Below are 15,159 nucleotides of genomic sequence, written 5' to 3'. Positions count from 1 at the left end.
TGAGTATCAGAATGAGCAAAGTTGCCGACTGCCTGTGACAGAGCTTTCTATTAGATCAGAGAGCACTGAGTTCGGGCAAGGTGAGAGGCCAAGTTACAGAACAAGGAATCACATGATGTGCTCACACGATTCCTTTTTCCCTCTCTCTTTCACACCACCAGCTTCTCTCTCTCTCTCACTCGTTCTCGTTTCTCCTGTCCTCTGTTCCTCCCAATATCTATCTAACATCTATCTACCCACCTACCATTTGTTAAACCTCTCTCTCAATGTCTCTCATTCTTGTCATTCCTTTTCTTAAACATTTATCTCCATACCTTTTCATTTTTCATTTCTTAATGCTCTCTCCAGCTTTTCAAACATTGTATGAAATCCCACGTGGCTGGATGCAAAGCCTGAGAATGTTACTTATTTGTATAATATATGAAGTTATGGGAAATGGGGTTTTTTTGAACTACCAGTTGGCCCAAGATTGTGGGACCACAAATTCGTACATGGATGACATTCATAGATAGCACAGGGAAAATGAACTGAAACTAGTTTGATTTTAATCATTAATTCACTTAATTTGGAAACAAATGTATAAAAATTTAAACTGGCACAATAGAATAACGTGACAGCTCAGAGGGAAGGCAGGAGAGGGTGGGTGGGAAGAGATCAACCAATGAACTTCTATGCATATATGCATAACCTGTGGACACGGACAATGGAGTGGTGAGGGCCTGGGGGTAGGGGGGAGGATGGGAGTGGGCTCAAAGAGGTTAATGGGGGGAAAAGGAGGACCTACATAATACTTTCAATAATAAATATTTTTTTTAAAAAAAGAAAATAATGTGACAGCCTATGTAGGCCTTGATCAGCACTGGATATTAATAATAGTAGACTTTCCAAAACCTTTCTCATAAATTATATTTTACTTATAAATATTTAATCCAGAAGGGACGACCCCGGTTTGCCATAAAAGAATGTATATCAGGTTATTTTTAGAACCTGCTTTGTGGATGGTTTGTGGCCTATTTATTTCTAATCATTACACAATTCATAATTACCCACACTATTGAGAAAAGACCTGTCATGTCAATCCTATAAAATAGCAGAAACTACAGTGTGAGTCCAGGAGACAGCAACTCCCAATAACAAATGAGCCAGGAAATCAGAGGGCACGTCCCCGCGGGAAGTTAAGCGCAGGGTCCTAACTCTGAAATGCTACTGGCACTTTTGATGTCTGTCCTATAGATACTCTGTTTGGTTATTTTTCCGGTACCAACTGGAAATAATTATATTGTTAGGAAAGCAAATAGAGGCCCTTGATTAATGAGCTCAGAATTCACATTAGCTTATGAAATTCTGAAGGCCAGGTGCTCTTGGTCCTAGGGAGACCCCGCTAAAGGCACAGCCCCGGCCCTGCAGGCCGCAGTCCTGTGTGGAGACCGAGGAGGCACACAGCGGCCCCGCAGAGTACGGAGCTGTGCCGGGACTGCTGAGCAGGTAGTTTAAGTCGAGACAGTGAATAACGATGTCATCGTGCCTTGTAAATACTGCCGGCGCCGTAGGTGGAGGGCTGAGATTGAGCCACTTGCCTGAGGATTTTGAAGCACTGTTATTTTTAAGCACCTTTTCTTTACCTGCCGCTCTTTCATTTCTTAAGTACAATGCTAACAGACTTTCTTCCATTGGACGCCTACCCAAGGCAATTGAATGTAAAATCCACCACGTGTTACCAGTCCACACGTTAGGTTTGTGGGAATGACATAACAGCTGTAGGGGATAAATAGATTAGACTCTGTTCTTCCCCCACAAGTAGTTTTTAATGTGGTGGCAGAGATTAGACGTATAAAACCATGTAAAGTTACTTGCAGAAAAAGAAAAAAGGGGCATTGTAAGTGCACTGCTGTGTGTTTTGGAGATTGGGTCTGAGGGACTTTCTTAATGCCTGATGTGAGTGTGGGTAGAGATTTGTTCTCTGTCCAGAGTCCCAGGAGGATTTCACATCAAAAGAGGCAAGTAATCAGAGGAAGGCCAGACACCAGGCTGCCAGCCTTTGACAGGCCTAGTAAACATCGCTAATGCTGAAAGGAGAGAGGGACGGTCCTGCATTAAAGGGGGAAGCGTGGATCCCCACTAACTTTTGCTTACTCTTCCCGAGTGTCCTTAGTGTATGTTATCAGGCTCTCCTTCACAGTGTTCTCCCACGGGACGCCCGTCCAGAGACTGAGCCAATGTGTTGCAACCTTCTGTTGTCAGATCCTGCACTGGCAGCCAAGGAGAGAGGGCTCTCAGGAGACATATGCTGTCTACAGGGATCTCCTCATCTAGAAATGAGATAAAAACGAGAATACAGAGAGCAACATTATGATATAAATGTTAATTGCAAAGTTCTGCGGCAGCACAAAGGAGAGGCACATTAATTCCATTAACTCTCTGATTCACACGATGCTTTCGTTTTCTAATTTAAGTTAATGTGTTCGGATGGAAGATGGCGGGGTCAGGGAGAGAAGTTGGTAGGGGTGAAAGCAGCATAGACTCTGAGTACAAATCTAGCCACTGCTCCCTGCGTGTTTTCAGCGTCTATTGTAATTCCATTTTAAGTGAGAACCTCTGTCCCTGCAGTGGACCCCATTATTGTTTTATTACCAACAACAACATTTAGTGAGTGTCATGCATGTGCTGGCACATTTCAAGTTGCTGTGGATACAGAAGTGAAAAGAGAAAGTCTCTGCTCTGATGGAGGTTTGACCTACTGCATTGAGACTCTCGACTCCCCTGGCAGCCACAGTAGCTATAACTTACATATTGTTCTCACAAAATCCCAGCAATGCTCTGTAGCCCTGAGACCTCGTTTTAACCTGTCAGAGCAAAATTGCTATTGAGCAGCACGTGCTAACATAGTTGTCAATACCAGTGTCTCAGATGGCATATCACAGGCTCAGGCAAAGCCCTTAGAAGTAGCATGTAGGCTAGTCTTCAAGGGCAAACTCACAGGGTGGACTGTGTGGGGAGGTGGAGTATACGAGGCCCTCTCCCATCATTCTTGTCAAATCACAGTGGACTAATTAAAACCCAAACTTTTCTATTGAAAAGTTTCAATAGAGAATGGCTTACATTAGAGCCACTCTTTGGAGACAGGTTGGTTTATTGGAAAAAGAGATTAAATCCATTAGAAAAAAAGCTTGAAAGTCAGGTGTGATGGGGGAAGACATTGAGTATACTATAAATAAAATATGTGTTCACAATCCATAATTGGTCCTGGGAAACCTCTCTCCATGCCAATTCCTAAATTAAGGAATAGAAAGGAAGTTGGTGAAGGATTTTCAGTGATAACCCAGACTGAAATCTGTTATTGGTGCCTGTTGGTCCTGTGACTATCACGCCCAGGACTCTGAGCAATTCTAAACACAGGGAAGCCAACCATTTGCACCCCGTGTGCAATAGTCTGGCACCTCCCCCGTTGCTTCCACTTCTGTAGGGACATCCTGTGCCACAGGCATGAAGTGATTATAGAAATTCCTTTAACCTACCAGAACTTGTGCTCCTTGCATTTCGACTAAATGATCTTATTAAAACAAATAAAATAGCGCTGTCACCTTAAGAGACCACCCACCCATTTCAGTTAGTCTGTCGCTGTTAGGAAGGTTGACTCTCAGGTTTTCTTTGCTTATTCACTTATTCAAATGAGCAGTTACTGAGAACTTATATTTAACCCACATATACCAACCATGTCCTCCATTAGGGAGCAGAGGTACCCATCCCTCGTAGAACTCACTATCTAGTGGTAAAGCAGGCATGTGAGAGATAAATTACAGTATAAGATACCACATGTTATTTTTAAAAACACCAAAAGTCAAAGATTGGTAAGTAGACAGATAAGGGAGTCCCTATGTGTTGAGGAGGGTTCAAAAAAAGCTTCCCGGGTAGAGCAAGTGATGGCATGAGGTAGTACACTTCCTAAGATGACTAAGTGTGCAGCAAAGAGGAGAAGTAAACAAGGATATTCCAGACAGGGATGAATGGCACATATCAAAACAGTGTTATTAAAGGACCTGCCTGACTCGGGAAACGGTGAGAAGCTCCCTCTTGCCAAAACCCAGAATGCCTGGGAGAAGAGAGGCAATTACTTGGAGAGGCGGGCGGAGGGATGTGAAAGCTAGTGGGTGTGGCTGTGGGGAGCACCAGGGTGCATAGGAACAGTGATACAGTTAGATGTGCATTTTAACGAGACCCTACCCAAAGCAGGATGATTGGAAAGTGGTGTCAGAGGACAAGCCGACTAAGGATGAGAGACCAAATAGAGAAGATAATGGTAGTTGAGTTAAGAGATCACTGGAGTTAAGGGTGATTTCTGGGTTTCCAGCTTGAACGACTAGGCTGTGATGTTTTCTAGAAAAGGAATGGATGAAGGGTTGGGTTGGAACCAAAAGAACAAATGGGAAAAATAAGTGCTGTACTAAGAAGAGATCATGCAAATCCCATAGAAATGTGGAAGCAGGGGGACTGAGAAAGGTGGTCCTGAGCTGACTGGTAAGTAAGGCGGTGTAGGCTCCTCCCATTGCAAAGGATTAACTATGCACTGACTCAGTGTGAATTAAAACGCATTTACAACCAGATAAGCGCCTACCTGGAAATAAAAATAATGATTTGACTTTGCTCTGATTATGCAAGATAACGTATGTTTTCTTTTGTTCAAATAAGTGATTAATGGCCCCGAGTGTGGCTCCCTTGGTTGGAGTGTCGTCCTGTGTACCAGGTCCAGGTGACAGGCTCCATTTCCAGTAAGGGCACATACCAGGGTTGTGGGTTCAGTCCCCAGTCAGGATACATACTGGAGGCAACCTATCCATGTTTCTTACATTGGTGTTTCTCTCTGTCTCTGTCTAGCTGTGTGTGTGTGTGTGTGTGTGTGTGTGTGTGTGTCCCCACTGCTCTCTAAAATCCTCAGGTGAGGTTTAAAAAAAATAAGTCACTAATGGTTTATCAAAGATGCTTCAACGTATTATTTTTAAAGAATTCATGTCCCAAGATTCTGCTTTTTTGTCCCTGTAACTTACTTGCAAGTAAAATGCCACAGCCTGAGAAGGCTGGCAGGTGAAGCGACATTCATGTTTTATACTTTCAGAAGTCCTGCTGCCTTGTCTTTGTTAACTTACTCCTCTCCTCTCTTTCCGAACCTTTGTTTAATGTAGAGTTTGGTCTTGTCTTTTTCTTCCTTATTTAAGAAATTACTAACATTGTCTGTTCTTCACACCCACCTACAGTTTGATCCTTTCCATCCCAGCCTTTATTTTCTGGACTTGCTTTATAGAGATGATTAGGATTAACTGTTCATGTGAGCATGCATTTCAATCATTATATGGTAAAACGTTCCCTGTTTAGTACTTTTCTTCAGATCTCTCCTGGATTCAGAACGTCAGGGAACATTTCTTGGCTAAGTGTGCAGAACGTCTCCGTATCAGTTCCGTTCTAGGCCAGCCTCATGAGGCATGCCTTATGCAGGTTCCAGAAGCCGTGTGGTGGAAAAATCCTTAATAAAACCCCGAACCACTGACCTCTCCTGAGGAAGCCTGATTCACCTGATTGGCCCTACAATCACCCTGATTTTCCATGAATTCTCCAGGCTACAGTTGGTCCAGAATAAGTCCAATGTCAAAGCCCAGGAGAATAGTAGAACAAGAGATCCAGTGTCCAAGGATGGGGAGAGACGGGAAATGAACTTTGCCCAAGAAGTCAGAAGTTTAAAACATGCTTATTTCAAGTTTATAGTATCTGACTCACATTCACAAAAGTGTCTCCCATGCTCTTACTTATAAGGTTTCTGATTTTCCTTATACATTCTGCCTGGAATACCACTCCTTTTGTTCTCCTTCTATGCCAAATTCTGTGCCTTCTCTCCTGCTACCCATTTAATCGCTGTGATTATATGCTTATAGCTTTTGTTCCTTAAAGATTTAATGAACGGTTAGTTTTTCTGACCTCCCATATTTAGACCAATACCCCAATTTTTAAGTTTTCAATATCCTGAGTTATAATCCATTTCCATACATTATATAAATTATGCCTATCCTGCATTCATTTCTAACTTTAAAACTGTACATTTCAAAAATAGTCAGTTTATAGCAGTTACTGATAAAGAGTAAAGTAACTGACTTTTAATATAATGTGAAATAATAGCATAAAATGGGGGGGGGGGGGGTTACAGTTGCAGAAATATTGCACTGAGACTACTCTTTCTCCTGCTAACATCAGAACGTTCATCCCTGTTTTGTTCACCCATCCATTCAGACTGTCATTAATGCTGCACACATTTAGTCTACCGCATGCCAGGCCCTGTGCTAAACCCTGGTGATACCAGGTGACTAGTAAACGATCCCTCAACTTCAGGAGCTTGCTCATGGGGAAAAACAAAACAAAACATGCTTATTTCAAATTTATAGTAAACAAATTAATCACATATTACATCCAGAGGACCCCAGACAACACTTGACACATAGTAGCACTTAGTAATTGTGTATCAAGAGGTCTGAATCCCGCCCTGACCCAGTGACTCGGTTGAAACATCGTGCTGTGCACCAAAAGGTTGTGGGTTTGCCGAAACCGGTTTGGCTCAGTGGATAGAGCGTCGGCCTGCGGACTGAAAGGTCCCGGGTTCGATTCCGGTCAAGGGCATGTACCTGGGTTGCGGGCACATCCCCGGTGGGGGATGTGCAGGAGGCAGCTGATCGATGTCTCTCTCATCGATGTTTCTAACTCTCTATCTCTCTCCCTTCCTCTCTGTAAAAAATCAATAAAATATTAAAAAAAAAAAAAAAAAGGTTGTGGGTTCGATTCCTAGTCAGGGCACATACCCAGGTTGCATGTTCGATCCCCGGTCAGGATGCTTACGGGAGGCAGCCAATGGATGTTCCCCTTCTCTCTCTCTCTCTCCCTCTCTCTCCCTCTCTCATCAATGAAAACATATCCTCAGGTGAGGATTAAAAAAAGAGAGAGAGAGGTCTGGATCCCACTACTATCTCCACCCCCAGTCAGACAGGCAGCCTTGGTCCAGTGGGGAAACCTCTGCATATACTCACAGTGACATGGGAATGTGTGCTCTGGTCACTCAGCAGGCATTGATTGGGCACCAACAGCATGGCAGCCTCTACTCTATATTGAAACTCCAAAAGTGGATAAAGGACGGTGATTTGTTCATTGCCTCACGAGCTAACAGGGGAGACAAACACATGACTAACCATGTGTGTTAAAGCTCTAGTAGAGAAGAGGATAAGGGGTGCATGAATGAGAGGAGAAATTAATTCAGCCTTGGTGATAAGGGAAGTTTACAGAGAGGAAGTGATGTGTTAGCTCTGCCCAAGGAGGACTGAGTGCAGACACTGGTGGGCTCATCCCAGAAGCCAGCCTGAGCATGGACGTGAGGTGTGGAAGCCCGTGGCCTGTGCACCATTACTCCTCCCCTTCCGGAAGGCATGGGGGCAGACGGGCCAGAGGGTCCTTGGTGGTCTCGTCCAGAATTAAAGTACCAACAACTTTAGGAACTATCGCCTTCTGATGTTTATAGGAAATCAATTGTGGCTATTAGGAGGCAGTGGGTGGATGTTTCTTTATGTTCCATACATGAAAAGTCTTCACAGCTTTAATTCATGTCTTTTATTTTTATTATTTTAAGTTGAAAAATTACTCAGTGGGAAAAAATATTTCAGGTCCAATATTAAGATTATCTTTTGAGGAAAGGAATAAAAACAAAAACAATGAACATCTCCAGCTCTTCCCAGCCTTTCCCTGGTGGGTGTTAATATCTAGTTAGAATGAGCATTAATAACCTACAGAAATACAATGCGAAGGTGTACATTTTGCTCTTTTATAAAATCTTCATGACAAATGAATAATTTTTCATAAAATTTAATTTCAGACTCTGTACTAGGCCTGATTTGCTTGTCTAATGAAAGTCTACCTACTAATTGTACTTAACCTGCAGTATTTTAATGCCTTTTCACTTCTATATTAAGAACAAAGAACTAGGGCAGACAAAGCTCTCAGTTTTGATGATGAAAACCTGTGGAGAAATTTCTTGGCCCCTGACATTCCCCCAGCCTAAGTAATATGTGTTAGAAATCACAGAAATGCATACAATATCATAGGTCAGTTCAGAGCTTTTTAGTTTGAATGTGTAATGCCTGCTTCTTTAAAAAGCAAGTGCACACAACAGCACCTGGAGTACAGTGGGTTTCTGATCATTGTTTGCTGACTATGTTTTAAATGAAATAAGTCATTGGGCGCAGTGCTTAGGGCAGCCGCTCCCCAAACACGGCAGGGCCTGGAGCAGCAGCGCCATGACTATCCCACTCCACTGTGGGAGGATGTTTATGAAATACTCTCACAACTTGATACATACGCAGTATCCATTTCAGCCAAATCTCCTGCCCTTGTGTGGAGTAACTGCTTTGTAAAGAGTATTCAGTGTAAGAGCAGACGCTGATCTTCCTAAAGCTGTGAGAGACAAGCATAAAAATGATTTATTATCAGAGAAAAGGAAACTAGTTTTGTAAGTTGATGTCTTTCTTTTTTTTCTTGGCTTTTGTGTGAACATGACATTTACGCAGCTAACAGAAATAATTCCTGCATGTGCTCTTGACACATCAGCCCTCTGAAGTAAGGATAGTGCTGGCTGTGCAAGAAAGGCTTATTATTTGGGTTTTAAGAAAAAGGGATGAGTGTTTTTGGGATTTTCACAAAAGGATTTAAAATCTCTGCTATACAGTGGGCAGGTACAGAAAAAGAAAGGTGATGAAAATATACATTCTTGAGGACTAAGACTAAAGACATGAAAAGAAATTGAATGGTCGGAAGCTTTTAATCTGATGGTGGTTCTCTGGAAGATGAATTTTGCCTAAATAACAATAGTATAAATTTTGTGGCTTCATATAACTGAAAAAAAAAAGGCCAGTGATCTAGTTTTTTGGTTTTTTTTTTTTTACTAACAAGAAATAATTAATGAGAGATCAGTTTTAACCATTATATACATAAGGCACTTTCTAGTTGATAACATAATGCCTAAGACCAGAAATGAGTGCTCCATGTGGCATTCTTTTTCATTTATATTCCCTCCCGTAATGAAGTAGAATCTGTTCCGTACATCTATTTCATTAGAATTTTTGAAGCACCTGTCACCTATCATCATCCATTTATATGGATTTCACGTTTTCCCGATGAACAAATGTAGTAGCGCAGGGTCCATATGGCCACATGTCTGGGAGGGGAGAATCCACGGGGTTTTTGGATTACCTGCCTGGAATCCTTTTCCCTTTCATTGTTTGGAGTATGTCACCTTCTGTCAATCTCATTACTTCTCTAAGAAGCGACTGTTCTCAGCTCACTGCATGACAATCGCTGCCTTGTGAAAACATCCCAGAAGCCTCTGCAGTCAATTGATCGACCCCAAAAGTGTCAGTCTCCCATGGAAAGCTGACTGCGGTCGGTGCACAAGCTCACTCAGGATTTACAGAGTTCTCTGAGAAAAGAGTTTCTTTCGATACATAGCAAGAAAGCCAGTGCTTTCCGGAGATCTCTTGGCTTCTCCTGACATCCAGAATAAATCTTTCCAAAACATAAGCAGCTGAGAGACACTTATGTAAATCCAGGACTAATAGCCCCTGTAAAAGAATAATGATTTAAGTGCCTATGTTACCTGACCAGTCATATTTGTAAAAGATCAAAGAAGCTTTCAAAGGCCAGCAGCACAGATTTTGATTTTACTAGAAAAAGGACTGAAGGAATAATGCTCATTTACCCATTTAGTAATCCCTTTAGTTTATATTAACTATGTATTGCTGTGACAAAGAGAGACTGAGCTGAATCTAACGGTAACTCCTTTGTCATTAAACAGCTGTAGATTTTTAATATCGTAAAGATAAGATGGCTCTTGTACTTCCACATTCACACTATGGTATTCAAGTTTGTGCCATCACTTCCATGTTCAGAGCTTTACAATTCCACCGAAATCGTTTGTTCTTGGCAGAAGTGTGTTCTACAAGCTCCCAGCTGAGGATAATATTTCTGAACAAGTTTTTCAGTGTTCTGCTTGTGTGATTATGCGAATTTGGAACTCAGTATTAATTTGCTTTTGGAGTTTGTGTTTGCATATCTCAAAATGCTCTTTTTTAAAATAACACAATTTAACTTACAAAACTCTGTAATGTAAAAGGTAGAGAAACTTTATTACTTAAGTACTGGTGATACTCATTATAAGGAAATGTAGTCAGATACAAGAATTATTTGGGGGGAGAAAATGAGCCCCTTCCACCCCTTATCCCATCACTACCTTTTTCTTTGTGGGAATTTGAGCCACCTGATTTGTTTGCCTAATAGTTTACATAATTCTTCAAGTTAGCTATTGATCAAATTGCTTTTTTTTTTTACCGGTAACCTGATATGTTTTATTGACCCATAAGCGTACCCTCTCTGTCTAAACTTGGACACCTAAGAAGTATCAATATTTTAACCCTATTTCATACTTAAAATGTCTCCACAGCCTAATTTTTTAAATTTTCTACCTAATTTATTTCAGTGTCCAGTCTACTGCTGTGGATGCATATGAATGGGAGAGCCCTATTCTGCATCTGACACTTCACAAACGTGGGGAAACTGGGGTACGAGGCCTGGGCCATCATGCTTGGCCAGGCTGGGTTGAGACCTGGCCTAAGGTTTCCCTAGAGTCCTTATGGAAGACTTGTGAGAGATAATGAGTTAATATTTGTGGAGAGCTTTCAATAACATGTAATTGATGCCTGAATTTTTATAAGCCAAACATAGTATCTACCCCCAAAAGCTTCGTAAGAACATTTAGCACACATGTATGTGCCAGATGGATTGTAATGACAGTCGATAGGCCTCTCCTAACCCTAGCGTTCTGCTGTCAAAAATCCGAACATCAAAACGACGATGATTTTTATAATCAGATTTATTGGATAAAAGATTCCAATGCACATTGAAAAATCTATCTGAATAAGACTTTAAATTAAAGGTTTATATATGAATATTCTTAACATACCTTATAGAAATATAGGTGACGTTTGAAAAAATAGCATTGATCTTACATATGTTTCTGTACATAAGTGAATTTTTATGAGAAATATGTGGAGTATGACACAAGAACCTCAGGAATTATTGTTAAAAGCTCAAGGATATCTGGAGATAAAAGCAGAAACACGGGATAATACAGCAAACAGTTATCACTGGAAAAATGCTCTTGTGGTTGAGATAAGGGTAGCTAAAGAGTTTAAAATGAAGAAAATTAAGTTAGCTAAGAAAATTATTATTCTAATGTATTGTGAACTCTCTAGGAATACTTATTCTGGGTGAAAATGATGGCTCTAGATTCATGATAGGGGGACAGGTGGCCCCACCAATTATAAATTCCCCAAGACTGTAAATGTATATTTTATCATCTTGTGTCAAAATACTCATTTTAATATTCAAACATTTTACCACATAATAAGCTGTAACCATATGTTTATTTGTTATATTATACTACTATAACATTAATAAATATTTACAGAGCCACGGTGTATCATAGATGTATTAGAAAAAAAAATGGTAGCTTTCTTAGTATGATTTTAAGTGAAAATCTTCATTGCCCTGGAAACTAATTTTAAATAACATTACATTTGTTACACACTGGTAAGAGCCAGGGAGCTTAAATTTTTTGAGTCTGACACCCCCTTTTAAAGTCATGTTATTTTATTTATTTCCCCCAATTGCATGAATTAAAGATGGAGTGTTATCTCAGTTTTGAATTCCTTAGCTTGATGCCGCAGTGTTTGCTTTATTTGTATGTGAATTCTCTCTTTAATAAAGATGAGCGCTGCTGAACTTTCCATTAATGAGAGACACTTAGGTACACAGCTCTTTGTAACAATTTTGGTAGTACCAGGAAAATTCAGAAATGTTGCTTGTCTATTCATAATTAATGTGTCAAACTGTGTGATTAATCAGAAGTTTTATGATCTCTAAAAACATAACATTGTCTCTGCAAATCAGATCATATACCATCAAGTTGACAACCATCAGTTAGAGAGAGAGAGAGAGAGAGAGAGAGAGAGAGAGAGAGAGAGGAGATCCCAGGATTCCTGACTCCTATTTGCTGTTACAGTGTTCATTAGTATTTATCCTCGGTGACAGCTGAGACCAGCCCAGACCTACATTCAGGAGACAGGAGGCCCAAGATAAGGCACTGACTTGCCACTTTCATGTGTCAGGAGACAGGCTCAGAGCGACCCGACCCAGCTGGAACCCGGAGGAGCGTGTGCCAGTTTGGGAGTTATTGACTTGGTTACCTACTGTCAGTGCTCCCGGCCTTCCTGACTCAGTTCCTGATAATGAAGCCCTAACCTCAGCTGTGTTGACGTTTCTTTCAGCCTCTGTGTAGGCAGAAAATTTCTCAGTATTATCAGTTTCGATACAGATTTTCACGACTATGGAACTCTAAGCAGATTGAACAGAGGTGATCCTCCTTATGGTCGCAGGGTCCGAACCTGCTTAATGGGTGCCCTATCAGGCAGTAGCCTGGTTCTCTTACTGCCTTCTGCTGCCAAGGGCACACCCGAAGGGGTGGCAGGAGACCGTGGGTGCCAACTGTCCCGTTAAAGTAAGGATCTGTTTCCAACATTTCTGCTTTTGCCATGGTCGCAGATTCTGAAATCGTTGTGTAATGTCCTGACTTCTAATTCTTCTGTGGGAAAATAGAGTGTTGTAATTTCCCACCTTCCTTGTATTCTTCTGTAATTGTCTCTCACGGGATGGTTGGGGCATGTCTGAATTCTACATCATGAAACTTCAGCCCCCATAACTGTCTTTGTCCACTGACTGCATTCAGTTGGAAAAGGAATCTTTCCCTTTTATTTTTTCAACTAGTAATGAGTGTGTTATTGAAATGACTTTCCCCCCGATGCTTTCCTTACCCTAATGTCATGTAGCAGAGGTAATAACAACCTGAAAATCTGGACAGCGTGAAGTTCTGTAACCGCCCTGAATGTCTCTGACAGCCTCTGCCTAGGACTGAACTCTCCACATTGTGTGTTTCAGACGTTGAGAAAGAAGGGCCTTAATGGCTGTGACAGCCCAGATCCCGATGCGGACGATTCCGTAGGTCACAGCCCTGAGTCTGAGGACAAGTACAGGAAAATTAACGAAGATATTGATCTAATGATCAGCAGACAAAGATTGTGTGTAAGTACTCAAAACGCCTTTCATTTTTTTTACTCTTGGTATTTCTCTGAACCTGGCAGGCCTTGAACAAGAAGGAAAACAAAGGCTGTGAAAGCCCCGATCCTGACTCCTCTTACGCACTCACCCCACGCACTGAAGAAAAATACAAAAAAATTAATGAAGAATTTGATAATATGATCAAGAGCCATAAAATTCCTGTAAGTACCCAAGGTAGATGGCTGGTCTGCTGATAACTGCTGCAGTAACATACCTTAACCCTCTCAGTGATGGCTTTGTCTAAGACGCATTGGAAAGTCAAACCAATAAAATAGCCATCTCATTCCACGGCAGTTCGTTTAGAAAGCAGACCCTAGTTAAAGGGCTGCTTAAACTATGGAATCTAAAAAAACTTGTCATCAAGTTCATTCAGAGATAGGAAATTCACAGGAGGAAGAGAAAGAAAGACATCTATGCAACACACCCTGACTTTACACAATCTCTTAAACACACAGTGCACTCGGAAAACACCAGAACCTCCTTCTCAACAAGTTTAAGGACTTGCTGTAAAATACATACACACATATATGGACTGAGACCGGACGCAGGAGGGGAGCTGTTGTCCTCTCGCATGCACTGGTGATTATCACCCAAATAAAAGCTCATTTCTGAATAAAGCTTCGGCCCCTCCCCCCCAACACACGACACCCAGCAACAGCACTGAAGGGTTAAAGCTAATGCTCGCTGCAGGGAAACAGACTGCATGAAAACCTAATGGTAAGATTTCAACATGTGTGTGTGCTGGGGTGATGTTCAAGCTTCATCAAAATATCCGCTTTGCCTACACCAACATTTCCCATGCTTTAACAATTGGCTCAGTTTTGTCTTAACCAAGTCAAAAATTTTCTAACAGTCAATCATATGCCTTGCCAGTTATTTGAGAGAAATAACTCTGCATGTATTATTTTGTTTGCCCACAGAAAGAGGGGGGGGATGTACGTACCTTTTATTATATCCTGTCATCAGTCAAGTGGTGTTAATGGTGTGACATAAAGTGATGCAACTCAAGGCTCACATACTTTCTGAATAACCAGTGTTAGTATCTGAACCCTCCTTGTATGCAAGCTCCTCAGTAGGTAATTAATTCCTTTCTCAAGAAAAAAAAAAAAAAGCACACTTTGGTAAGTTAGCCCAACATCCTCAACCTGGGCATTAGGGGAGACTGCAGTAAAAATATGCCTCCGTGACTACAAGTGCAGATATTTGGGGATTAGAGCTCCACCACTGCACTCCCAGGTGAATTAACGCTTTACACGTAGTAGGTGCACAGCTACCCTGTGTTGAATTAAATTAAACACTTTAAAACTTATTTAGAAAATGTGTGCATCTTAAACTTTCTGTCTTCATACATACATGTCTGCTTCTTTTGTTAAGTGAAACAATGTCAGCAGTGGAGCTTTTGTTGAATTGCAGTTACTAATACACTGTATTACGAAGGAAAGCTAAGTGCTGTAAATTCTTAGAGGTTTCATAAACCGAGCACTACATGCAGAACAGCCACCGTGGGCACTTTATCAAATGAAATCGTTCCTGTCAGATGCTGCAATGCCTGCTTGGTATGGCCAGAATTCTTAAATGATAAAATATCCACTGGGGTTTTTGTCTTGCCCAGAAGCAGGAAAGAAACAGCTCCTGGGGGCCAGTTTTTTTTATTTCTTGCGGCCCGGGTTTCTCTGGCTCTACAATGCTAGTTTAGCTGCTGGGCACAAAGGTGTGTGAATGTAAGGTTTTTAAGGCGGAGCACGTCAGGTGTCTCAGGTAGAAGGAATCTCCTGCCCAGCTGGGAAAAGGGCAGCATCTGTAAGACTGCTGATCACGCTCCAGGGCGGTGATCTGAAGTGTGTCTGTAGCTTTAACCCCAAGACTTCTGGGAGGACGCCCGTATTTGCACATTGGATCACTCCTCCCCAC

At 41.5% G+C, this 15,159-nt stretch overlaps 1 protein-coding gene across 12 annotated transcripts in view; it reads left to right on the top strand.

The window, feature by feature from the left end:
- The window catches only part of MEF2C (myocyte enhancer factor 2C), a 157,870-nt gene that overhangs the window by 105,984 nt on the left and 36,727 nt on the right, over nucleotides 1–15,159 (top strand). For 8 of the 12 annotated variants that reach the window (XM_070412310.1, XM_070412312.1, XM_070412307.1 and 5 more), the window contains one exon: nucleotides 13,069–13,212. The exons of 1 other annotated variant lie outside the window; for it this stretch is intronic. In XM_070412310.1, the coding sequence (XP_070268411.1) occupies nucleotides 13,069–13,212 (144 nt within the window). Of the gene's footprint in view, nucleotides 1–13,068; nucleotides 13,213–13,271; nucleotides 13,410–15,159 lie in introns of all 12 variants that reach the window. 3 more of the 12 variants (XM_070412311.1, XM_070412313.1, XM_070412315.1) reach the window with 2 other exon arrangements.

This window comes from Myotis yumanensis, unplaced genomic scaffold (assembly GCF_028538775.1).
Source record: "Myotis yumanensis isolate MYYU_CA2020_CCGP unplaced genomic scaffold, mMyoYum1.0.hap1 SCAF_4, whole genome shotgun sequence".
Taxonomy (NCBI): domain Eukaryota; kingdom Metazoa; phylum Chordata; class Mammalia; order Chiroptera; family Vespertilionidae; genus Myotis; species Myotis yumanensis.
This window is presented reverse-complemented; position numbering and strand designations above follow the sequence as displayed.